Source organism: Planococcus citri, chromosome 5 (genome assembly GCF_950023065.1).
Source record: "Planococcus citri chromosome 5, ihPlaCitr1.1, whole genome shotgun sequence".
In the NCBI taxonomy this organism is placed as follows: Eukaryota; Metazoa; Arthropoda; class Insecta; order Hemiptera; family Pseudococcidae; genus Planococcus; species Planococcus citri.
In genome coordinates this window covers 7,771,783-7,799,448 of record NC_088681.1, presented here as the reverse complement: position 1 = coordinate 7,799,448, position 27,666 = coordinate 7,771,783, and the positions used below count along the sequence as shown (strand labels likewise).

The following is a 27,666-nucleotide window of genomic DNA, read 5'->3' as shown; positions in this document are numbered from 1 at the left end:
TTTTGAGCTATTCTGAAGCTTTCAGCAGATTTCTAGAAGTTGAAATACCTATCCACAATAAAATATGACTGCCTATGGCCCAACGATGCCGAATAGATTGTCTATTATTTCAAGTCGTTCTGGAGCCTCCACTCACGCGATAAAATCCAATTATACTTATTAAACAAATGAAAAGAGTTTTCTGGAAAATTGAAATTTCCAAAAAATTATCAAAGGCTCCAAAACAGCTTAAAACCATCTCCAGAAGACTTGGCATGTCAAAAAATGTTTAGCTGAGTGGATGGTAAGAGAGCAGTACATTTTTCAAATACATATTTTCAATTATGAAATCGCTGGAGAAATACATGTTTCGAAAACCTACTGCTTAAGTCAATTCGCACAAACTTTTTGGAAATCAAGAATTCTCAAAATACGTCCAGAGGTTCCAAAACGGTTTGAAACCACCTTCAATTGACCCAGCATGTTAAAATTGGAGTATAAAGTAAAATTTAGCTTTTAAACTTTATTGAGTCAAATGCTGTGAAAATTAAAACCATCAAAAGTCTGCTGGAAGCTTCCGAACTGCTCAAAATCGTTCGAAACCATTTTCAATAGATTCAAAAAGGAAGACCCTTGGCTTAACCTTCTGTCCGACAAAAAGGCTCAAAACAAGGGAAGTACATACATAAACATACCTCAACGGTCACAAAAAATTTTGAACCTAACGAAGGGGAATCGACAGTTATAACTTCAAAATACACCAACAGCCAAAGATTTCAGATGCTGAAATTAATTTTTCAATTTCTTGCGAATTTTTGAAAATTCAATTTTCCGTCAAAAATTGGAGAAAATTAAAATGTCACCAAATTCCACCTAGAAAGCTTAAATTTGGTTTGTACATACCCTATTTTCGACCAGCTGAGACGATAGATGATGATTTCGAATTGTTCGGGAGTCATAAACGGATTTTTGTATTCTCCAGCTTTTGAAAAAAAAACGCCCTCAAGTAGGATTAAAACGAAATTCAGGGCATATTTGTGACCCTTTCGAACGATTTAGGCACATATTTTTATAATCTTTTCAAAACGCTTCAAAATAAATTCATATTTTTTCCAGTTATTAAACAAGTAGGTAAGTACAGTACTTAAATTTTTGAAAAAAAAATGAAAAAATAAAAATCCACTGGACGCTTCAAAATAGTCTGAATCTATCAAAAATCAACTCGGTAGGTCGAAAATAAGGTACAAACCAAAAAGTAGCTTTTTGGATCAATTTGGCAATGATTTTAATTTTATCTGTATTTTTGGGCCAAATTTAAATTTTTGATAATTTGCCAAAAATCTAAAAATTATTTTTTTTTCTCTTGTCCAGTCGGCAATACTAAGTATCTAAATTCCCCTTTTGTCCCAATATTCGAGGAACTTCATCCCCTCATCATCAATTGTCTGGTCCAGTTTGTCTGCGTCGAAGTCACCATATAATCGACACCTGAAAAGGTGTCTGTCATCTTGTACCTCGCCACATTCGCACAGATTGTCATCAGCCGAGTGCCATCTGTGTAAGTTTGGTAATTCTATTCAGCATTTTCCAGAGGCTATACTTCAGTTGGTTGCCTTGGGGCAATGATTCGCTCATAGTATTGCTACTTGATGCTGTGTTCCAGATTTGACAGCGTACAACTCCGGCAGGAGCACTCAATTCATTCCCTGTTCTCAGGAAACTATGTCTAGATTTCAGTCTGCTCTCTGGTAATTCGTTATAGCCATGCATGGGGTGTAGGGGGTTGTGTGTTGCTTTAGTTTTTTCTGCTCTGGCAGCCACCTCCCTACACACTTCTGGTGGTGCAATCCCTGCGAGACAATGCAGAGCTTGTGAGTGGAGTTGGTCTGAGGCATCCTATCACCAATCGACAGGCTTCATTCAGGGGAACATCTACTTTTTTAGCATGTGCTGATCGTCCCCATGCTGGGCAAGCATAATCTGCAACTGAGTAATACAGCGCTAGTGCTGATGTGTGCAGGACCTGTAGTTTAGCTCCCCATCTGCTACCTACCAGCTTTCGGATCAGGTTTGTTCTGGCAGCCACTTTCATTTTATGTAGTTTTTTCACAGTGTTGCCTGTAGGTGAGTGATCTATCCATCCAGTGTCACCCCTAGATATTTGGGGTGGTCATTGTGATTCAGCGCAGTGTTTCCCCATTGGATGTTGAGCTGTCTCTTGGCATCATGGTTTCACAGATGGAACGAACAGGTTTCTGTCTTGGATGGATTTGGCCTAAGGTCGTTGGCTTTATAGTATTTGTCAAGTTCTTCTATTACCTGATTCAGTGTGTCTTCCACCTCTACAAATGTATCACACTGCGCTGTGAGCGCCAAGTTGTCTGCAAAAAGGAAGCGACGTGCAGGTCCTCCAATTGGTTGGTCATTGGTGTAGATATTGAACAGGATGGGTGGCAGGGCCCTTCCTTGTAGCAAGCCATTCTTTTGCCTTCTCTAAGTGCTATTCTTTCCATCTAAAGTCACATAGAACCTCCGGTCTTTAAGCAGTGTTGTGATGATTTCACACCTCCGGAGCAATAGGGTGACATCTCAAAAAAAATTGATTTTGATGTTTTTGCATTTTTAGGGCTTGTATCACCCCCCTCAACCAAAAATAACACTTTGAGTTGGGTACATTATCTAGATCAATTGTAAAAAAACCCAAATGGCCTAACTCAAAATCCCAACAACATTGCAAGTTGTTTGGAGTTATAAGGTGACATCTCAAAATACTCCACCTTTTTTGAGCAAATTTCTTACATACAAAGTGTTAACAAACAGTTTTGATTGTTTTGAATGTTTGTCAGTTAGAAATAGTCACAAGGAGTGCATTTTTTATTGGTTTGTACCAAATGGAAAAAAATTTTTAATTTGATCACTTTTCAGAAAAATGAATTTGCACAAATAATGAAATTTTAGTTCTTTGAGAAAAACTCAAAAACTAAGCACTTTAGAAAAAAACTAACGACATTATGTCGATTGGAAATTTAATTCTCTACAACTTTGTTAACATGAAATTTTTTTGGACGCTTCCTTTCACCTCCACATCAACTTTCATGAAAGGTTCTAACTCAAAATGTTTTCCAAACATTGAAATATTCCCTCTTTCAATTAATTATAAGTTAATAAAAATAATGAATCAAGTTTTCAAAAAAAAGAAAATCACTCTCCTGTAAAATTTCACTTTTTTGAGATGTCACCTTATTACTCCCTGGGTGCGATTTCTGTAAATTTGTAGTCCCTGGTCAGTTCATAAATCTTGTACCGAAGTAACCAATGACACACTGTGTCAAACACTGCAGTGAGGTCCACAAACACAGCACCAGTGACCTTGCGCTGTTCAAAACCACCCTCTATGTGCTGTGTTGAACTCAGGACCTGACCAGTACAAGATTTCCCAGGTCTGAAACCTGCCTGCTGACTGAATGGGTTCTTAGGACCTCTCGCTCAAATATCTTATACACGTGACATAGTAACGATGTAGGGCGGTAACTTTTAGGGTCATGTGGGAATGACCTGGGAAGCTGAAATCATTTATTATGCCAAAAGTTGCCGAAACATCGAAAAATATCAAATTATAAACTGAAACTGAGGAAATATTTTGAAATGCAGTGATGCCAATTTTTTATTATCCCATTATGAAGGGGAAAATGAAAAAAGTTTAAGAGTTTTTGGCTATTTTTCTCGATTTTTTGAAATTTTTTCTCACTATCAGTTTCGGAAACGATTCATAATATCAGCAGATGGTAGGACTAGTCTTCAATCCTCAATCCTCAATTTAGTATCTTCAAATAGACTAACCGAACAATTGAAAAGTTGTGCACGCGAGTTTCGGAAACAGATTAGTTTAAAATACAACTTCGTACTTTGTACATTCGAGCTTTGATGATGCATTCACACATCTTCATCTCGTAAATGATAAGTTTAGGTATATGTACTAACGACTGACAAAATTTCAGAATGAAATAGGAAACCCGCAATGAAGATAGCAATGGTACCCAAATATATAGTCTACCTGAATGTACCTACCTACTGTGTTTGTGAATCAAATCGTCAAAACTAGGCCAATTTCAATCCGCGCCAGATCCATTTATATAGGCAATTGAAAATCGGCGTTTCATAATGGAATTAAAACACATCACACGGCAGACTGCGATGAGGAGGTTTATGTAGATGTACTACTCCCTGTGCCTGTGCCTGTGCCTGTATCTATCGAGATCGGTATATACATGACGTTAGTGGCTGTCATTAGGAAGCGGGTATACGGTTTAAATTACGAATACACACGAACCAACGTTTATAATTATGTTGTTATGCATTGTCACGTCTAACTACGATAGAAAGAAGACAGTGTGGACTACGTGACAATACGTTAACACGGAAGACGTTAGTTCAGAAAAAAAAATGCGACCAGAATTGCTATGTTTTTAAATCGTGAATAATCGGACAATGTACTCGGCAAGACAATTTATTCCAATATCAACGAATCGGATATGTCAAGATACTCTTCCTCCCTTCCCCCCTCGCCACACTCTTTCGTACTTTAGCGGTGCCAATTTACCAATTTACCAATTTATTACGCAATATTACAAATTTTTCTACGAATATCGCGACCGCCTCCTCAAAAAGAAACGTACGAGATCCTTGGATGCCTGGTACATACATGTACTTTACGTTTTCTAAAGAGGAAACTTTCAACTTTCGCCAGTGCCAGTACAGACTTCGTGCAATCTTCAAAAATGGTGGTGGGTTCTTTCGAGTGAATATTTTATTTAGAATTTGACAATTTTGTCTAGATATATTTATTCGTTGTCTATATATATGTTGCCATGCCGCGTGCAAGATCGTGGCTTAATTACCTTGGAGGTGTTTTGCCGTTTTGCGAAATTCTCTCGTATACCCGCGTCTTCTTAGACGTTTGTTGCGATGAATAATTCATAAATGCGAAGAAAAATGATATGAAACGAAGCTGCCACGACAGACATGTACTCTACTATCGAAGGTGAAAATAGGTACGTAATATTTTCAATGATTTTCAGACTGATTTTCACAAACAAAAAGGTTCACTCGGTTTTAGCTTGCATTTGTCCAAGCGTTGCTGGGCGTTTCGTCTTTCGCACGATGCTGGTGGCATCAACCTTCGAGTTCGAGTCGAAGATGTTCGACCAATTTCAGATACTGTTGCGCAATGTGCACGTAGTATGGTGGAAATGAACCTTGGCTATTTATAGGTGCATCTGCATACCTAACCGTACATAATCTATCCATTTATACTTATAATGGTTGTTATTGTATGGCTTTTACGAATATAGAAGAAAGACATAATTATGTAGGTCTAGGTACCTGGTAAGTGGTTGGTACCTTGTTGAAAAGTCGCGGAATTTTCACCAAATTCAGTGCAAATTTCCATGTTGACTTAGAAGCACATGCCATTGGAGAGAAGATAATATTATGGAATCGCATAGAGAGGACATTTAAAAAAAATCGTAGTTTTTTCACTTTTTCTCCATCCTAACCTACCTCGGGAAAGATGGCTTACAAGGGGACCCCTAAAGGTAGTCCACCAGAAAATTTATACCAGTCTCACGTGGTGGGTTCAAAGGACCCAAAATTCGATATTTTGGCCAATTTCGCGAATAAGAAACAGAGGCGTGACGAAGTAATGTGTTGTATGGAGGGGGGGGGGCGATGAGACTGGAATTTTCTCAATTTTTTGCCCTAGACTCCCTTCTCCTCGCCTCTTAATAAACAAATATTGAATAATCTTAATCGCGATCAAAAACGATTCTTTTATATTTGACCAAAAAAAAAATTGAATTGTTTTATTGCAACGTTAATACTTAGGTACTGAAATCCAAAATTCGCATTTTTTCTGTTACCTAGATATATTTTTTGTGTTTTTTTTAGCCTTTTGGTCTTGAAAATAAAATTCAAAAAGAGAACCGTTCCCAATTTGTGAGGTACAAAAAAATCATTTTCAATACCTACAAGAAAAAATGTTGTGCTTTTCAGCATTTTTGGATGAAATTTTGCACATTTTTTTTGATATTTCGCACTTTCTTGCACCGGTACCGGTACCAACAGTACCAACACTGTTGATACTTATTGAGTTTTCAAATCAAATCAAATCAAATCAAATCATTTATTTTTGCAATGGGCAGCTATGCTGCATTTACAAAGTCAGCTTATAATTTTCATGTATGAACAGATTCGTTTTGTAGCGAATCATTCGACAACGAATTGATTAAATCATTAATTTATCAATCAATTCATTCGCGAATGATTCACCAAAAATCATTCAATTCGTTCGTGAATGATTTACGAAAAATTATTCAATTCGTTCGTAAATGATTCACCAAAAATGAATTAAATGAATCAATTCGTTCGCGAATGATTCACCAAAAATCATTCAATTCGTTCGCGAATGATTCGCCAAAAATTGAGTAAATGAATCAATTCGTTTGTAAATGATACACCAAAAATTGAGTATATGAATCGATTCGTTCGCGAACGAGTCATTTGTACGAATCAATTCGATCGCGAATGATTTGCCAAAAATGAGGTGAATGAATCGATTCGTTCGCGAACGAGTCATTTAAACGAATCAATTTGTTCGCAAATGATTCACCAAAAATTATTCAATTTGTTCGCGAATGATTCACCACAAATTGAGTAAATGAATCGATGCGTTCGTGAATGATTCACCAAAAATCATTCAATTCGTTCGTGAATGATTCGCCAAAAATGAATAAAATGAATCGATTCATTCACGAACAAGTAATTTAAACAAATCAATTCGTTCGCGAACGATTCAATAAAAATTATTCAATTCGTTCGTAAATGATTCACCAAAAATGAATTAAATGAATCGATTCGTTCGCAAACGAATCACTTATATGAATCGATTCATTCGCGAACGAATCACTTATATGAATCGATTCATTCGCGAACGAGTAACGTATATGAATCAATTCGTTCGCGAATGATTCACCAAAAATCATTCAATTCGTTCGCGAATGATTCACCAACAATCATTCAATTCGTTCGCGAATGATTTGCCAAAAATGAACAAAATGAATCGATTCGTTCACGAACAAGTAACTTGAACGAATCAATTCGTTCGCGAACGATTTAATAAAAAATTTCAATTCGTTCGTAAGTGATTCACCAAAAATGAATTAAATGAATCGATTCATTCGCAAACGAATCACTTATATGAATCGATTCGTTCGCGAACGAGTAACTTATATGAATCAATTCGTTCGCGAATGATTCACCAAAAATCATTCAATTCTTTCGTGAATGATTTACCAAAAATGACAATAAATGAGTCGATTCGTTCACGAACAAGTAACTTACACGAAACAATTCGTTCGCGAACGATTCACCAAAAATGAAATAAATGAATCGATTCGTTCGCAAACAAATCACTTATATGAATTGATTCGTTCGCGAACGAGTAACTTATATAAATCAATTCGTTCGCGAATGATTTGAAAAATGATTCAATTCGTTCGTGAACGATTCACTAAAAATTAATTAAATGAATCGATTCGTTCGCGAACGAGTCACGTATACGAATCAAATCGTTCGCAAATGATTCACCAAAAATTTTTCAATTCGTTCGTAAATGATTCACCAACAATCAATCAAATGAATCGTTTCGTTCGCGAACGAGTCACTTATATGAATCAATTTGTTCGCATATGATTTACCAAAAATGAGTTTGATGATTCGATTCATTCATGAACAAGTAAATTAAACGAATCAATTAGTTCGCGAACGATTCAATAATAATATTGGTTTTCGGATGAGAGTTTTATCATTCAACATTGTGATGAAGTTAGAAATGGTTCCTTCTATATGGTCAAAATGTTGGGGATTGGGTAGGTTAATTGAGTTTTGGAGTGGATGGGAAGGGTTGATGGATGCATTTGAGAAGAATTTGTTTGTTATGAGAGTTCTTCTAAAATTTGGGGGTAATTCTGCTGCTTCACAATAAATACTATCTCTTGGAGAGGAATAGAGGGCTCCTATACAGATCCTTAGGGCTGAATTTTGAATTGTTTTTGGGATATTAGAAGTCTTATTTGAGATATTTGCAAAACATGGGCTTCCATGGAAGCCCATGTTTTGCAAATATCTCAAATAAGACTTCTAATATCCTAAGAACAAGTCAAAATTCGGCCCTTAGGGTCTGTATACCTGTTATCAAATACCGAATTCAACAGCCTGAAACTCCATTTCAGTACACTAAAAATACTGGACTAGTTTGAGAAAACCTGCTCTTCCATCACACATTGCCCAGCTCCACCATATTAAGGTTACTTCTGATTATCTCCGCAGAAAATTTATAGAGCAAGTGCTTAGCTGATCTCTTCTTTCTTTCCTCACTTTCAAATAAAAATCCACTTGATACCTAATGGTTTTCACAGGCATTTAATTTAAATATCCAAAGACTAGGTATAATAAATAATTGAATTATCAGGCCAGCGCCAAAAATAACGTAGATATTTTCGTTTCATCTTGACCCGTTACAGTTGAATAATTGAGATGCCCGAACTCCAATCGTGTTTTAATAAAACCGAGTGAAAATTATCTTAATATACCCATCTGTGTGACGGGGTTAGACCACGTAATTATGAATTATTAACCAACCGGTTGATCTTTTTTTCACCAAATGACCCGCCTACCATAAACTATCCAATAGATTGTTTGTACTTACATTTTGTGCAACAATAGGCGATAGCTGAGAGGTGAGCTTGGATTATGCACCATAAAAATACACAAAGAAACCGCATCGCATTCGCGCAAAAATATGCATTTGGAAGCGAATGCTATAAGCGGCGTAGGTAATTAAAGATATTTATTCTCGCTATATCGCCGTGACATAATTTACTCTAGAGAGGAGTTAATTAAAATGAGAAAAAATTCAAAATATCACCAACTATTTATTTATACGTATAAATTTAATAGGTGTCCAAAATAAATTACTCGAAGGTTACCCATTATAGCGACAACCTTGTAAATTACCTACCACGAGATCTAGGAACTGGAGGAAATTCACAAAAAAAGATAAGCTTTTGTCTTTTGCGTTCCATGAACCGACTCGGCGATTCATTCGTCTGCGCAAATGAGCTTTTTAAAGATTTATTTACAGAAATGAAAATTGAAAACACTGAGCAGACTGTCTTCCGGATGGGTAAATATTTACGTATAGACTTGCTCGTGTCTAATATAAGGGTTGGTGGTGCCCATAATAGACGAAGAATAGTCCAAGCCCTTGCCCATTTTTGACCATTCGATATTCGTATAAAAATTACCATAAATATACCATTAAATTTATACCAATCAAGGCTGACTATTTATATTTTATCAATTGAAATCATTATGGAAAATATTTTTGCAAACCGTTCCTCATTCTGGACATAACATCATTTACTTTAATAGCTTTATGGCTACACTTATATACCTAATAATAATATACCTATTCAAGTGTTAATGAATAGATATCTAAATGAGATGAGAATTTATTACGCTATTTTATTATATAATGACTCGGTGTAATTGTCCAAATAACTTATTAATAATAGTGTTTTTTCAATTTTAATTTTGTCACTAATTGAAAAATATTTGATTGATTATCGTAGGTAGGTAGTAGGTACATTTAAATGTCAAATTCAAGTGTTTACCTACTCTTTGTATGTGTACATATAAATATTATAGACACGTGTAAATCACAAACTCGTAAATTGAAAATTTTAAAATGATTTAAAGCTATAAATTGTACGGTCTCCTGTGGAGAAAAAAAAATTAAAGAAATGGTTACATCCGAATTGAAAATACACGCAAGGAAATATATGTACAAAAACAAAATCACGATGTCAATTGTGTTAGGTATACCTACGATTATGATAATGTAAACTTTGTTAGCATATTTATATCATCATACGAAAATTTCGAATTCGTGTAGTATGAAATTTTTTATTTTTCAAGTGTAGGGTGTTTGAAAATTATGTAGAACACGAAATTGAATTATTTACTACCCACGAAGTGGTGTAGGAAGATGAGATATCATTTCAATCATTAAAATTATTTTACATCTACTTGAAATTTTGAATATCGCTGAAAAAAAAAAGAAGTCCGATGTCTTGGAGCGAGTAATTTATTGAAAATTTCTCATTTAACCCAAAAATGTTTCTCAAAACTGAAACTGACTCTTTGCTGTTCCTCATAGTGATGGGCTTGGGTAGAGATGGGAGGGGAATAATGTAAGTTGAGTAGGTAGTTATGTGAAAAATGTGCGAAAAACAATTGGAGGACTTCAAAAAGCAATATTCTCGACTTTCTGAGAGACTTACCCCCTCTATATTCCTATATTATGCAGAAAATTTAAAAAATATGAGAAGTTATCATACGTAAATTTTGAAAGACTAGACTAAAATTTGAAAAAAAATCAGTAAAATTTTAGAAGGGAATTTTTTGACCGACACTCTCATGATTTGAACAAAACCAAACTACAAGTAGATCTAAAGAGCGTGTTTTAAAATCGCTGTGTAATCAAAATTTCAAATCCCGAAATTCATTTTTCAATTTTTGGTAAATTTTTAAAAAATTTCAAAAATTATTCGAAGAAATTGTTTTTGATTTTTGGCGAATTTTTGACAATCCAAAATTGGCCAATTTCGGCAATTTGAATCAGTCTTATTTCAGTAAAAATGATGAAAGACTTGAAACTAATATCACCGAATTTCACCATTTTATGACCATTCTGAAGCCTCTCAAGTGGTTTTCAATTTCTACAAAAAGCTTGGAAATCAATTTGGGCAGCTGAAAATTGAAATGTCTTCTTTCTTCTTCTTTTTTCTTTTTAGCCCTTTTTCTCAATCCACTGCTGCATGAAGGCCTCCCCAACTTCTTTCCACAAGCTCCGGTTTTGTGCTGTACTCCACCATTTTCCATCATATGTCTGTATCTCATCCTCCCATCTCCGTTTTGGTCTCCCCAGTGCCCGTTTTCTGTCTGGTCTCCACTGAGTGGTCTTTACCACCCATCGTTGATCCCCGCTTCTGGCAACATGTCCAGACCAGTGCCACTTACTCCGCTTAGCTGTCTCGACTCTCGATAATGCCTGTCATCCCTATGGTCTACCAAATTTTCTCCACTGTCCATTTGTCTCGCAGCATTACCCCCAGCATTGATCGCTCCATTTGCCTCTGCATCTCGACAATTCTATCTTCCAACTTTTTTGTCAATGCCCAATGCCCATGTCTCACTAGCATAAGACGCCACTGTGATGATGCATTGATTGGCTATACCTTCCTTCTCAGACATATCGGTATTGACTTCTCTCTGATTATTTCTCGCAGCCTCGAGTATGCTGCCCATGATGCCTTTATTCTTCTGGATATCTGTCAGTAGAAATCATTATTTATTGTCATATCCTGGGCCCAGGTACACAAATCCATCAACCATTTCAATTTCATCATCCTCCAGCTGGGCACATTTTTTATCAGTTACAAACCCATTGCACATAGTCTCGGTCTTCCCTTTATTAATTTTCAGTCCCATGTACTTCTAGACATGCATCTCTCACCTTGTCCAGCATTCCCTGAAGTTGGTCCACATCCTGTGCTATCAGCACCACATCGTCAGCATATGTAACCATACAAGATAAAACTGACCAGTGGTGGCAAAACTTGAAAAATGTTTTTTCACCTATTTTTGACCCCTAAATGGTTTAGGGTACAAAAATTCACAAAAAAAATTTCGATTTTTTGCCACCAATGCAAATGGTCGGTTTTATTCCGGATGGTCACATATGTATAGCAACCTGTGTAGCACAAGCGATGCCAAAGTCAATGGAAAAGACGAGATCTCTAATCCGTCACTTGTCGACACAACATTTGGTGACACCAATGTCAATACATGACGAGTGAGAAGTTGATATCAAAATCGACTGTCGTCTCCCTTCATTTTTTGTTTCGACAAGGTCTTGACATTAGTGTCATTTTTTGAGTCTAAAAAAAAGCGAATTTTGATCAAAAATGCGCGAAATGTGTCCAAAACTCTTTTTTTGATTCAAGTAAAATTATTCTCAAAAATATTTTACCCTAAAAAAATTTTTTGAAAGAAAAAAATTTGCCCCTGATAGGGATTGAACCTAGGTCGCCACTCACTTCTGTCATGTTCTCTAACCACTAGACCAGTGCCGCTGTTGAGCAGAGAGGCCTTAAAAGAATACTCAGTCCATCTTATTCTGGGCTTAGAAAATTTTTCTTATTGTATTGTCAACTCAGACATTGACAAATGAGTCAGCCACACTTCAAAATTTCTAAAAATATTTTCTAGGTCATTTAATCGACATCAACTTCTTCATCAATTTTAACCAGATGGTTGATGTTGATTACAAGATCTACAGGAGTATCTACTCGATGATGACATTTTGTAGACACTTTTGTAGACCCTATAATCAATAGTGATGGGATATTATCGATATTTTGGGATATCGATATCGTCAAAATATCGGAGGTCTGATATCGATAATATCGATATATATCGGATGTTTTTGATGTTCATAAAAAGACCATAAAACAGCTGATTTTTGATGAAAAGAGAAACTGAATCATCTCTAAGCTGTTTCTATTCCTTATTTTTTTGCTTTTTCAGTATCTAGCTACCTATTTGGCGCTTTTTAAAATAATGATGACTTTGATGACGTAATTGTCAACATTTCATCATTCTACAGATATGGCCCATGGCTACCATTAATAGCTGTGATAATCACTATTTTACTCTAAAAGAGTCTGAAAATGCTCAAAAAGAGCAAAAAAATACCTCGCACAATTTATTTGCGGGATTTTTGCATATTTTTTAAAAATTTTCCGAGAATCGATTATCGGCTTCAAAATATCGATATATATCGACGGCGGCAAATATCGATATATATCGATAAATATCGACAATATCCCACCACTAATAATCAATATTGACATTCAGGTCGTCTTGCCAATGCCAGAGTTGATGACAATTATTAGATTGGCAAAAGTAACTATACAAGATCAAAATTTTGTAGATGCTTTTGTCAATCTTATAGTCGACATCAACTTTGGATTGACAAGACGACCTGAATTTTGATATCGATTAAAGGTCTTATGAGTATCGATATTTATCGATAATATCGATACTTCGCAGTATCAAAAGGTATTGATACTAATTTGTAGTATCGAATGAGTATCGATATTTGCATTTTTACATTCTCATCTCCATTTTTCGCCCTTTTTTTGGTTCGTAATTTGTATTTGAGCATTAATTTTTGCTGTTAACGATGTAATATCTATCAAAAAAATAATTATATTCACATTTTCGAGTTCTGTCCGGCTTGGTGGCTATTCATTTCAATAATATTCGTAATTAATTATAAATTATGAGCAAAATAACTGGTCATTGAAGTAAATTGAAAAGTATCGATATTTATCAATATTATCGATACTTGGGGGAAAAGTATCGATATATATTGATACTGAAAATCGCTCGAAAATAAGACCTCTAATATCGATCATGGGTCTACAAAGGTATCTACAATATATCGAAATCTTGCACATAACTGCTAGATAAAAATGTAGACAGCAATGACAACCATCAGCATTATCATCATAGTTTTTGAAAATAGTGTCAATTTTTAATCAATTATCTTAAATGTAGTTACATTAACCCCTTTGTGGATATGTTCCAACTTTTTTCAATCAACAATCATGTAAAATCGTGTTGATACTTTTGTTGAGGCCACTGACGATCTTGTCAGTGCTACATGGGAAATGGTGTCAATTTTTCTCTAGAGGTCTCCAGTCCTCCTTCTTCCCATAATATATCTCTGATGCTGTTATAGAGTGTGGCTGTGAGCAATTTAGGTGAAAGGGCATCTGCCTGTCTTATTCCCTTTTCGAGCCTTATTTTTGCTGTTTCTCCATTGACTGTAATAGAAGCTGTAGCATTTCTGTAGATATACTCGATCACACGTAGGTAAGCTGGATCAATTCCAATATTTTCAAGAGCTGTCATCATAGACACCATTTTCAAAGTGTCAGATGCTTTTTCAAAATCAATGAATGCTAAACATAGGGGCATTCTAAATTCGTTGGTTTTTTTGATGATCTGGCGCATAACATGAATATGGTCAATTGTGCTTCTTCCCTTATGGAATCCTGCTTGTTCATCTGGTTGGGCTTCATCAAGCTTTTCTGTCAGCCTTGTGGTAAAAAAAAAGATCACAAAATTGATAATTTTACTGGCACAAATCAAAACTTCTGATTGCCAAAAAAATCTTATGAATGATACAATTTTTATTATTTTTCTTCAAAATTTCACTCATTTCATGAAATTTTAATTTTTTTCATGTTGAAATAGGCGAATTTTGATTTTCATAAAAACGAAAAATGAAATCCATTTCTTGAAATTTGACCTGATGGTGTATTGTATACAACCCCCCCCCCCCCCACCCAGCTTGTCGTGATCATTTCACAAAGTTATAGGTTAAAATTGAAAGATCCGCTTTCATTCTTGAAATCTCAATCACCTGAAAAACTTTAAAAACCGGACACATAAAAATAATCTAAAGATCATCTAAAAATACACCATCAGGTCAAATTTCAAGGACTGGATTTCATTTTTCGATTTCTGAAAATTAAATTTTGCCTGCCATATTTCAACATGGAAAAAATAAAAATTTGGATATTTTGACTCCATTTTCAAAACTGATCTGGAGCTTCCAGTTGATTTTCAGACTTTCTAAGCTTCCGGTAAGTAAGTTTCCAAAAAAAATCAAGATTAAATTTAGCATCTATGAACTCGGATTCATCCCTTTGGATTGATTATGGCACAAATTTTCAATATTTATTTTTGCCTGTCCAAACTCAACATTTTCTCCATTTTGTCAGCACATACAATGGTGACACAATCAGCCAATCAAAATGATCGCAGATACGATTAGTTCGAGTTCGTATGTATAATCAATGAATTCCATTTCGATCAATTTCATGACGATTTGTCTAAAAAAATTCCCAAAAAACCCTGTGAGAGGCTTCAGAACGTCTACAGGGTGTCTACCAAAATTTGATAGTCAAAAATCGCGATTTTTCGTCATTTTTTTCAGTACTCACCCTGCCCATTTTTTTAACAAAAAAAAAAAACAATTTTCCCAATAAACTTCACACCCTTTTTTTTAGGGAGTTTTTGACCAACATTCAATAGTTTCAATGTGACATAAAAATGTATGAAACTAAGGAAATATGAAACAATTGAAGTCGAGACGAGTTTTAGCAACTTTTTATTGATTTTTCCTTTTCACGACTTTCTCGACCCTTTTCTTGACTTTCGCGACCCTTTTCTCGACTTTCGCGACCTTTTTCTCGACTTTCGCGACCTGGTAGACACCCATGGCTCTAGAAACCACCACCAATTGATTTAAGAAATCGAAAATACCTCGAGAACCAGATTTCAGCTTTCTACCTCAAAATTTATCAAATTTTTGTTTTTTGCGTAAAAAATAATCCAAAATTAAATTTTAAAAAAATCAAAAAATGAAATTCTGCTCTTTTGAGATTGAAACGAAACGAAATTTCAAGGCATGTTTTTAAAATATGATTTCGAACAAAAAATTGTAATACTCAGATTTATTCCATAATTTGTCATTCGAACCTCTCTGGAGCCACTTTATGCATAAGGGATTTCTGCGCCAGGAGGAGAGAAACCTTCCTCTCTTCACCATTGATTTCACGCTAGAACTGAAAAAAAAATCAGGATGACAGGATCTCAAACTTTCCATAAAACAAGGGTACTATAGAATTGAGAAACAGTATACTACAAATGGTACGAACTTTCAAAGCTGCGTTCGTTCGATTCATCGACGACGATGCGAAAAATCAAACCACGGTCAATTCTCTAGCGATTAATTTAATGTGTGAGTAAACATTACGTCCATCGTCGCCGTTATTATACGGACGTCGATAAAGAAAAAAACCTCGAAAAATCGCAGCCACCACCTCGTTATCAACAGCGTGTTATCTCAACGCGAGAAAAACACCACATCACACATAACGTTTAATTTTAAGAGAGCTAATAAAAATCACGCTGATATCGAAACACATTCATACTATAAACCTTCAACTTGACATAGAGCTCACATTGTGTACTATGGAATACCGTTTATATGTAGTATAAAGCAATAAGACGCCGCTTCGGCCGTGTGGCGTGTATTTTTTACGCACATGCTGAGTTCGATTGATTAGATACTTTATGTAGAAGTGCGAAAAAATACACGCTTATCAAATCTATAGTACGTAGACGTACCATATGTACAGATTGTGTTCGGTTCTCTTAATACGCATTCATAAACGCAAAAATAAACTAATCGAGCACGGTTAATTAACCTCGGTGCGTTATTTTTCTTTTCGCAGGACGCAAGAAGACGCTGCAAAGAGAGAGGCAGAGAGACGAGCAACGCAAACAAAAACAATCTAAATTTTTATGCCCAGTGAAGTGGTTTTTCAGTCGCCGTGCAAGATGATCGCGAACTTTTTAACGCAGTGATGAAAAGCAACGTAAGAAAAGTTTTCACATCACAATGTGATATGTTTAACGTCAAGATGCGTCTTCTTCGTCTTCTTCGATCAGCACCGTAAGTCTGCTCAGCCTCAATACTCTCGCATCTCTTTGCAATTCGCGTCCGTCGCGTCGCGACGAAAAATGAACCCCAATGATGCAGACCAGATAACAGATGCCGATGCTTTGTTACCGAACGGCTGCGAATTAATTAGCTATATCGATGACGGATCATCGACAGGACGTACCAAATGCGCAGTCATCGTTCGCAACGGAGGAAATTCTTCGCCCAATGGCGCCGAACCTTTGCTGGGCTCTTCGCAAGGTAATGTCAAAACATTTATACGGTATCATGTTTACAAGCTTCTTAACAATACAAATACTTATGTACGTGTATAGTCAATTAGAAGTCCTGCAGAGTGCCATTAACTACATATTATAATCAACGTGTTGGCAATTTTTATTCTATTCTTCCTTGTAATCAATACAGCGTGTTCGAAAATTTAGACGAGCTTTTTTAAGATGAAAAAAATTTGAGAATGGATCAACTCTAGAAAAAGTAAGAGGTTGGTAGTGGCCCAGAGTAGTGAATAGATACTCATCTCGTACTCCAGGCACTTCAATTACCTACTATAAAATTGACATTTAAAATCATATTTTCATAATTTTTTTAATTTTTTTTTTTAATTTGGAAAACTCAAAAGGTATTAAAGGAATTGTCCAAAAAATGAACGAATATCTTTCGGTTAATCAGTCGTTGATTTTAATTATTTTTTTACGAGATATGAGGACCCACAGGAATGGTTCTAAAAAAAATTCAGCAGCTCAAACGAAAATGTTAAAATGTTGTAGACATGTGAAGTTCCCAAATAGTCCAAAAACTGCACGAATTTGTGAAAAAGAATGAAAGAAATTACATAACCAGTTATTACAATTCGACTCTTCAGTCTCCTTATTTCTGGGACGTATCAGATCATTTTAGGTTGGATCACGAAAAAAAAGTGAAAGATTTTGAACAAATTCAGTAGAGATTTTCATCTTGAGTTGAAAAGCAGTCAGAATTTTTTTTAGCTCTGGTAATGCCTCTGGAGGAGAGATATCGGTCTTCAAAGAAAGCGAATTTTTGAATAAAGTGTGGGATTTTCGCTCTATAGTCTGTACTCATCTACTCAACCTGCTTTGGGAAAAATGGCCCAAATCCGAAAGATAGAATCTGAGATTCTGCGTCGATTTAAGCCACAAATCCGAGACCACATTTATGGCTCTGCTGAACGATTAAAAAATTTCAAATTGTTTTTTGAGGGGAGGGGGCTGAATTTGTGTTTTAAAAATTGTTTCTTCTAAAATTTCTTTAGCAGTAATTCTGTCGAAACATCTCGAAAGATATCATTTTTCAGCTTTCCTTTTAGATTCTAATTTCTAAAAGTTTTTATTCGCATCAGAAAAATATTGAAACCAGAAAAATCGATCAAAACATGAAGCTTTTTCAACTCTTGGATCAGGAAATTCAGCTAAAATGCATTAAAATCAGTAAAAATCGTCATAAAATGAATAAATTTTAGGAAATTTGACAAAAAAGAAAAACAAAGGTGTTGAAAATGAGCTCAAATAATGTAAAAATACTTGAAAAAGTATTAAAATATCTGAAAATATTGACTGACAAAATGATGAAATTTCATTAAAATTTGCCGAAAAATATACGTAAAAAAATGTTACAAATTACATCACAACAACGTAAAAACATTTTTAAAAAACAATAAATTGTAGTAAATCAACATAAAATGATGAAAAATTTTGTAAAATTTGTCAAAACAGGATGAAGAATTTGCCTGAAATTAGTGAAAAGGTGTTAAAATGAAGTAAAAATATTCAATAAGCAATTAAATTTACTAAAAACATAACAAAAATTAGATGAAATTTCAGTCAAATTTTTAAAAAATACAAGAAAAAAATGTTGAAATGATATAAAAACATTCAAAAATCTGTTTAAAAAACTCACTGAAAATCACTATAAGTGATGAATGAGGAAATTTTGGTAAAATTTACGAAAATTTAATTTTAAAATTTTGAAAAAAACGTGGTTTCGAATTTTAATGACAATCACTTGGTTCGTGAATTATTGACCAAAAATTAATTACACGGATCGATTCGTTCGCGAATGATTCATAAAAAATTATTCAATTCGTTCGCGAATGATTCGCCAAAAGTTATTCAATTCGTTCGTGAATGAATCACAAGAAATTAGTTGAATGAATCGATTCGTTCGCGAATGATTCAACAAAAATTATTCCCTTCGTTCGTGAATGATTCATCGAAAATTTATTGAATGGATCAATAGGTTCGCGAACGAGTCACTTATACGAATCAATTTTTTCGCGAATGATTCACCAAAAATTATTCAATTTGTTCGCAAATAAATTATTCAATTCGTTCGTGAATGATTCACCAAAAATTGATTGAATGAATCGATTCGTTTCCGAGTGATTCACCAAAAATTATTCAATTCGTTCGTGAAGGATTCACCAAAAATCAGTTGGATGAATTAATTCGTTCGCGAATGATTCGCCAAAAGTTATTCAATTCGTTCGTGAATGATTCATAAAAATTGATAGTGAAATTTCAATAAAATTTGACTAAATTGCACGAAAAAGAGTTACTAGTACCTACATATGTACATATTATAAATTATAATTTATAATGATGTAAAAACACTCAAATAAATCTTGAAGTTTTAGTAAACTTTGCCAAAATTTCATGAAAATGTGCTGAAATTGTGTTGAATTGATGTGAACATACTTGAGAAAGCATTAAAATCACAAAAAATCGCTATGAAATTATGAAATTTCATGAAAAAATGATAAAAATCACTAAAAATCAGCAATTAGTCCTGCAAAACGTGTCGAAAATGCGCGAAAAAGTGCTAAAATTGTCTTGAAATGATTTTTAAAAATTCAGAAAAAAAACTTTAAAATCACCATAAAGTGATAAAATTTTAGTAATTTTAATATAGTTTACGAAAATTTGCATCAAAAAGCGTTTAAATTGAATTGAAATTAAGTAAAAACACTCAAGAATGCATCAAAATCACCAAAAATAAGCCAAAAAGTAATGAAAAATTTTCTGGAATCCCCCCCCCCCCCATAAACATAGAAATTATAAAATTATAAAGTAAATTTTAGTTTTTCAAAAAGATAGGGTGGAATTTCAATTTTCCAAAAACTGTTGAGCCTTCATAACTACTTAAAACAGTTCGAAACCGATTCCAATCGATTTGAAGGGTTCAAAAATAGGGTTCATACCAAATTTAGAATTTCTAGGTCAATTTGCTGGAATTTGATTTTTTCACAATTTTTTGGCCCAAAATTTGATTTTCAAAAATTTACTAAAAATCTAAAAATGCATTTGGTACTTGAAATTTTGACTTGTGATGTAACTTTTGATTCAACTTTGTCCGGTTCAAAATTATTTTCAGTGTAATTTCCACCCTCCCCGCCACCAATTTCTGGACCACATTTTCCAAGATTTTCACTTTTGTATAATATCTAACTGTTCAATTTTTCCATTTCCAATTTGTATTTCTCGGAAAGACATAAAAATTGAATAATTTCATAATTTTTGGGGTTAAAATACTCTATTCAAGTGTCTTTTGTTAGTCAATCGAGCGTGACAAAAAACCATGACAGTTTCTCAATTCTCATAGCATCCAACCATATACTTATTACACTTTTTAAAGATGATATTTTACGAATACTGTGATTTTTTTTTGTCCAATTCAGCTGATTTATACAAAATGACCTCGCGTCATGAAGCGTATTATCCACGAATACTTAGCACGACGAGTACCTCTATCTACTATCTATGCATCATAATGTACATAAGTATTAATTTTCTCGCATATAGGTAGGTTCTTAAGTTCCATTTACCGCAGCTCGCGGCTCGCGGCTGGCTCGGCTCAGGGCAGTGAAAAATTTACCAACGTCATAAACTCGTAACGCTGACAAATGAAGCGTAAATGAAAAATTTCACGAACGGTTTAACAAATTCGTGACCACAGTCGTGATTTTCCTTCAAACGATGAAAACTAATTTATTTAAACGTACCCAGATAATGTACTACGTATAGTTGAATACACATACACGCCGACTATGGCTACTCCTTATAGAAATTCTAGACACGAATTTAGTGGCGATTTGTTTGTAACAAAAGAAAGTGTTTTTTTTTCTTCATCTACAAAATATATACAGGTTCGCAGAGAATCTCTTTAGAGCATTGGGTTAGCTAGAAGCTATATTATGTGGTATTATATTTGGTGTTTTTTCGACCTTAAACTTTCACGAATCACGATTATCTGGATTTGTTTAGGTATAATCTGACAATGACAAAGTGAAAAAAAAAAACAGAAGGTCTGTGTTTTCGATCGAGAGTTATAGTATCGCTAACCTAATTTTCATTATCTGTGCCCCGTGTTGGTCAGTATTGAAATATTGCAGGGTCAGTTTCAATAAAGGTATTTTAGCTGTAAACGATGTAAACTTTTGTGGACTCTCGTCCCCTCCTTGAAGTTCCTTCAGTGTTAAAAATGACAGTTCGAGGGGCTCCAAGGAAATGAGGGGTGGGAGGTAAACATCGCAAAATTTTTATACCTTATCTAAGAATTCCCGAGTAGGTGTCATTTTACAAGAATTTCGACTCTTTTTCATCCATTTTTGGAAGATTTTACTGCCGAAAATAGTCAAAAATCAAAAATTTCCCATTTGCGAGGAAATTTTTAAAATTTGCACGAATCGCATTATTTCGTCCAAAACTAACCCCCCGAGGACGAATTCCGCCATTTCCAGCCATTCTGGAGCCTCCAGCGCGATTTTTCCAGAATTTTGAATATTCTCCAGAAAGCGTGAATATGAAGTTCATCATCATCATCATAGTCGCAAGCGACTAGCGTGCCCCCAATAGCAACCACCCCTCCTCTCTTCCTTGAGCTAGTGTGGTCGCAGTCGCAACTGAGCCAACTATTTCCCAGACTGTATCAGTCCATCTTGTTGGAGATCTTCCTCTCCATCGTCTTCCAGGGACCTTGCTAAAGAGAATTCCTTTTTCGATGTTTTTTGGTCCTCTTCTGGCTATGTGTCCAAAATAACTCATTATCCTGGTTTCACATTATTATTATTTTATTTAGCGTGGTTGGCTCTTTGAATCTGGAAATTACATTGTTATCTACAGTGGAATCGACAAGAAAACCAGAGCTGCAGGCGAAGTGATGTTACACATACAATATAATAAACACCGCGAAAACATCGACTCATACAACATATGGCATGAAAGAATTGTATCAGCAAGGATGAGATTGAAAAAAGACTTTCTTACAATAACAAGATTGAAGGTGTACAATACCCTAGCAATACCAATGATGACTTATGGAAGCGAGGTATGGGCACTGAAGAAATCTGATAAAAGAAGAATAACGGCAGCAGAGATGAAGTTCATGAGGAGAACAGCAGGGGTAACTCTCAGAGACAGAGTCCCATCTGGGAAAATAACAGCAGATCTTGGAGTGAAGCCAGTCATGAATAAGATAAAACAGTATAGGAAAGATTGGAGAAATCATGTCAAAAGGATGGAGGAAACAAGATCACCAAAACAGGTCCTTCAATATACACCAACGGGGAAGAGAAGCAGAGGGAGACCAAGGAGGAAACTCACGGATACCTCAGGCTCATCTTCAACAGGTTCCACACCGCAGCAGACAGGCCAACAGGCCTACCACTTATAAGGAAACGGCGACGACAGCTCTTGTAGTTGTTCCACAATTGATGCATGATGGACTGATGGTATCTTCAACATCCTGCACCATACCCACATTTCAAAGGCATGAATTCTTCTTCGATCATCTTGCTTCAATGTCCAGGTCTCCACCCCATATAAGAAAACTGGAAAAACTAGTGTCCTGATTACTGATTAGTCTCTTCCTCATTTTTATGGAGATTTTCCAGTTGGTGTTGACTTTTCTCAACCAAGACATTGCTGCTCTTCTGAGAGCTATTCTTCTTCTAATTTCCTTGGCTGATCCTCCATCAGCATCCACAAGTGAACCCAAATAAATAAATAAGTTCACTTTTTCAAATTCATTCAGGCTCTATCAACAAACATGACCTTGATTTTCCCCACATTTATGAGGAGTCCCCTGTCCTCTCCTCACTGACCATTCTGACCCACCTGATCAGTTCTGCCAGTTCCTCTTCATTTGCAGCTATTAAGGTGGTATCATCAGCATAATGGATATTGTAAATTCTTTTTCCTCCTATCTTGATGCCACCTTCCCAGTTCTCCAAGGCTTTTCATATGATGTACTCACCATAGGTGTTGAACAGCAGAGGCAAGAGTATGCAGCCCTGCCTTACTCCCCATTCATGGCTGAAACGGGTTCGACTCTTCTCCGTCTACTCTCACCATCAGCTCATTCTTGTCATACAGCAATTTGATCTGCTCAATTAGGTGCTCTGGAACTTTCATCCCGCATAGTATCGCATATAGCTTTGTCCAATTGACACAGTCAAAGGGTTTGGCATAGTCAACGAAGCATAAGTACCACAGGGATGTTTAATTCACGGATTTTTCAATTTGTCTGATCTGATGTTCAAAATTTGCTCTCTCTGGTTTGGGCACCTATAGGTAGCTGATAACTGAACTCGAGGTTGTAAGAACCCGGCTATCGATGTATCAGCCACCCTATAGATAGCGTATAAAGCAATGGGAAACTACTATGTGTTAGCTCATAAAGACGTTGATTCCCTAGAATAATCGCTGTGGCATAGGCATCCGCCTCACCCTGTTAGGGTACCACTAAATGTGATTTCCAATGTCCTGTAAAGGATATGGAACTCTGACGACAACGACCTCTTCCAGGCATAAAACCTGCCTGTTCTGGTGGAATCTGCCTATGCAAGTATGCCTTGATCCTGTAGTCGGCCAAATCCACACAAAAAAAGTACTGTTATATCATTTGATTTGATAATGGTACTTTTTTTTGTGTGGGTTTGGCCGAAATTATTTAATTTTTCCGTACGTAACAGTACCAGAATTAACACTGATTTGCACCAATCTTCTGGCCATACTCTTTTGCGCCCTATGTTGTTGCATATCTTCCAGATCACCTTCTCTGCTTTCTTACCCATGGACTATACTATATGTAGTATCTCAGCCTCAACACCATCACATCCAGGCGCTTTGTGTTTTCTCAATGCCTTGATTGACGACATCTCTTACCTCATCGAGTAAGATATCCCAGCTCTTCTACCTTTGACTATATATACATGGACTGCTATCTTCATTGTCGCCGATGAAGCCGAAGTAATGGAGGTACTTAATCGGGAGCATCGGGAATTTTCATGCGCGCGCAGGAATCCGAACCGCGCTCACACCTTCCAATCACCAGCGACGGACACCCTCCTACGTTCCAACAACCGCACTGCTCGTTGCAACGAAATCTCGCGCATGCTCAGAGCCCATGTCCCGATTAAGTACCTCCATTGCTTTGGCTTCACGATTCCCGTTCAAGAACAATAGAAGATAGCAGTCCATGTATATATAGTCAAAGTCTTCTACACTACTGTCCACTTCAATTTCTGGTACTTCATTGTTGTTTGGGTTCAGTGGTTTACTCCAATATAGCTTGCTGCAATACAATCTTCAGTTCTTTAGAATCTTATTCAAGTCCTATGTGACTGTACCATCCTTGGCTGTGATTTCACATGATTATGGACATGCTTTAAAATCTCTGGTGATCTGTTTAATCTTCTTAAATAGTATGCTTGATTCATTGTGGTCAGCATATTCTTGAATTTCTTCACATCTGTTTCAGGTAGGCTTCTCTGTCTTTCCTACAATTTCTCTGAACACATCCTGCATTCTTCTATGCGCTTCAACGTTTCTTCCGACATCCATGGTTGACAACCTACCTATTCTTGATCACCAAAAATCACATTTCTTATGGATTTCGGCCTTCATTGTATGACATAATAAACATGACAAAATGGCTGGAAATGGTGAAATTTGGATTTGAGGAATTAATATTAGTTTTAGGACTTATTTTGATCATTTTTACCGATCAAGTACGTATTTTTTTTTTTTTTTTAAAGCATAAATCACCAAGAACAGTCAATTTTGAATTTTCAAATGTTTGCCAAAAATTGAAAAATGAAGTTGGGCAGTTTAAAATTTGGTTTTGAGGGTTTTAGACCATGCTATTTCCAAAAATCGCAGTCCAGTTCAAATGGGAGGCGGACACTTCAACGTTCTCTTGTTAGAACGCACGAAAAACTTCGAACTTCTCAAACTAGGTACGATTACTCGCTTAAATTTTGAGGGGAAAAAGAAAAAAAAACAGAAAATACACAAAGCAATAAAAAAAGTATAATCGGAAGCCATAAAGATTCCACATAAATGCTTAGTATCGAATAATGGCGGATTCTACATGGAAAAATCAATCGAACACAAGGGCACTGCCCCTTCCCATTCTTTGCCTACATAACCTGTTAACAACCCTAAAGAAAAATTCTGAAAATCCCCTCGGAGCCACATTTTTCGAAAAAGGTGCAAGGAAGTCAACAAAATACATCAAAAAATGGCACCAAAGACACAATTCGAAAATTTTTCCAAAAATTAATAAGAGGAAAAATGATGGAAGTCGTTCGTGGAAATTGTATCTCTTTCTGTCATCTTTCTCGACGCTATTAAAATAAATCATCGTTTGTAAATTATTTTACTTTACGATCGTAGTAAAATTTTTAATCTACTGGTAAATCTTGCGGTTACAAAAAAAAAATTAAAAATTGTACATCTACTTTGAAAGGTTACAGAAACGCCTTTATTTTTTTTCTCGTCTTCCCTTCCCCAACCAAGTACATAATTGAATTGAACATCGAATTCCACGTTAAATAAGTTGCCTAACCAAACCCCTCGATTGATACTCATATCTCTCTCTGGTTTGAAACAAAAAAAAATGATCTTCACGAGTACGAGCAAAACGTCATCGATCGTGATCTACCCATCAGTTTCCTCGTGACGTGAAATTTTTCATAACGATTTATTAATAAATTATCGACAAAATGAGTTCGCATTTAATCACACGGTTATACTTAGCTACTAGCTAGTACTAGATACACGAAGCTGGCAATTTGTACCTACATTAAATGCCTAGAAGACGATCTCATCGTACCATAAATCGAAGGCTACGACCTATTTATCAGCGATACATACTTCTACTTCTCATAGCCGAGAGAATCACGATAAAATAACAATTAGCGATGATTTTACTAAAAAGTAACGTTCAACGAGTGAAATTTTTCACTCGAGTAGGCAACTAGTGAAACATCACGTGCGCTGCTGCTATAAGTATACATACGAGTAATCAAATGACCGGCGTATATTTAAATTATTCCAGTAGGGTATACGTTAGTAATGAGATAAACAATCCACAATCCGGTTAACGACTCTGCAACTTGCAAATCTAGTCAAGGACGTTTGTAAAACACACATACTATACGAGTACATACGTTAATTAAGCTCGGTATACAAACCGACAACAATCTTGTCAATACCTTATTTTTTTTGCCATATTTGATCGTCCAACTGGTTTTTTTGCTCCTTTTTTCATAAATATAGCTCGAATTCGAAGAATATAATGTAATAATTGAAAACTCGAATTTTACGAAGACAATGTGTATAAGATAGCTACGAAAAGTATATCACCAATGTCTCGATAGGATGCAAATGACATTTAAGAAATATACTATCTGTTGCCTCCTCGAAGATAGTTTGTTGGCTTCGAAAAGTTTTTAAACCCCATAAGACGGATGTCGAATATTATTTATAGCCTTTAATGTGTACCTATACCTTCTTTTGGGCATTTTATTTTATTAAAAACAATAAATTATATGCAACGTTTTTCGAATAAGTACCTATGTGCATTTTTTTTATGAACATAATGAGGAAGAAGGGCGAATTCGCAAAGTTATAAACGTGTGCCCGGTTTTGAAATTGTTTTGACAACATTACCGTAATAAAGTCTAGACTCTAGACACGCTGTGAGTTATGATAGATAGAGGGGTATAAGGTACAGGTAGATGGTTGTTTGACGTGTGTTAGTTTGATAGCCTAGTCGGTAAATTAAGGCGCGTTATTGCCTCGGTAATATTGCTATTAAAGTAGATAATTTCTGTTTATTTCAGCGATAGGTTATACAATGTAAATGTACGTACTCGTATATGTAGTATTTAAACTCGCTTCATTTTAACCACATACTTCAACTTTTACGAGAGTAAAAATTTATGCGATTTTCGGCGAATTTTCGACCATTAAGTATTTTCAAATACATGATACACAACGAATATTAAAATTAAAAATAGATACAGGAACAGGTAGAAAATATGTGTCGAGAGCTGTTTTTCGTCTTATTGATCGGAAAGTAATTCCGGTCTGTAAAAATAACAAAATAATTTTAAAAATTAAGATTAATTGGAGAATTTTTTATCAAAAATTTCAAAAAGTTCATCAAAAGCTCCCTTACAACAGCACTCCTATCAAGTAGGTAGGTAGTTAGGTATAGGAATCGTACACATAATTTTTCAACAAAAAAAAGTGACTAACGATTTCTCAAAATGAAAAAAGTGGCCAAAAATTACCATCTTTGTGTTCAATGAAGCAAGAAAAAAAGTAAACTATTATCTATTAGAGTCCGACAAATGGCATGTATGGAGTAATTGACCCCCCCTCCCCCTCGGTTTTTCAAAACAACTTCTTTCCCAAAGGGGACATCCTGAGGAATATTTTAAAGCAAACTTCAAAAAAAGGTTTGCCCTACAATGTAACAAAACAGCGGCCATTCTGATTGGCAGGTCAGTCGAAATCGCAGATTTTGCTTCAAAACATAGGACTTGCACGAAATTTTTTGACCTTGAGAAATCTAGATCGAAAGAACGTGCAAAAATTCATCACTAGCCAAAATTTTAAGTACTAAAGTTCGATTTTTGGTGAATTTCAAAATGCCAAAAA

The 27,666-nt window shown here is 35.4% G+C and overlaps 1 protein-coding gene across 1 annotated transcript in view; it reads left to right on the top strand.

Annotated features, from left to right (window-relative positions):
• Positions 1-27,666, top strand: part of LOC135846851 (organic cation transporter protein-like) — a 109,387-nt gene that overhangs the window by 15,259 nt on the left and 66,462 nt on the right. Inside the window, exon 2 of the mRNA XM_065366191.1 lies at positions 16,473-16,942. Coding sequence (XP_065222263.1) covers positions 16,762-16,942 — 181 coding nt within the window. The 5' untranslated portion in view covers positions 16,473-16,761. The remainder of the gene's footprint in view (positions 1-16,472; positions 16,943-27,666) is intronic.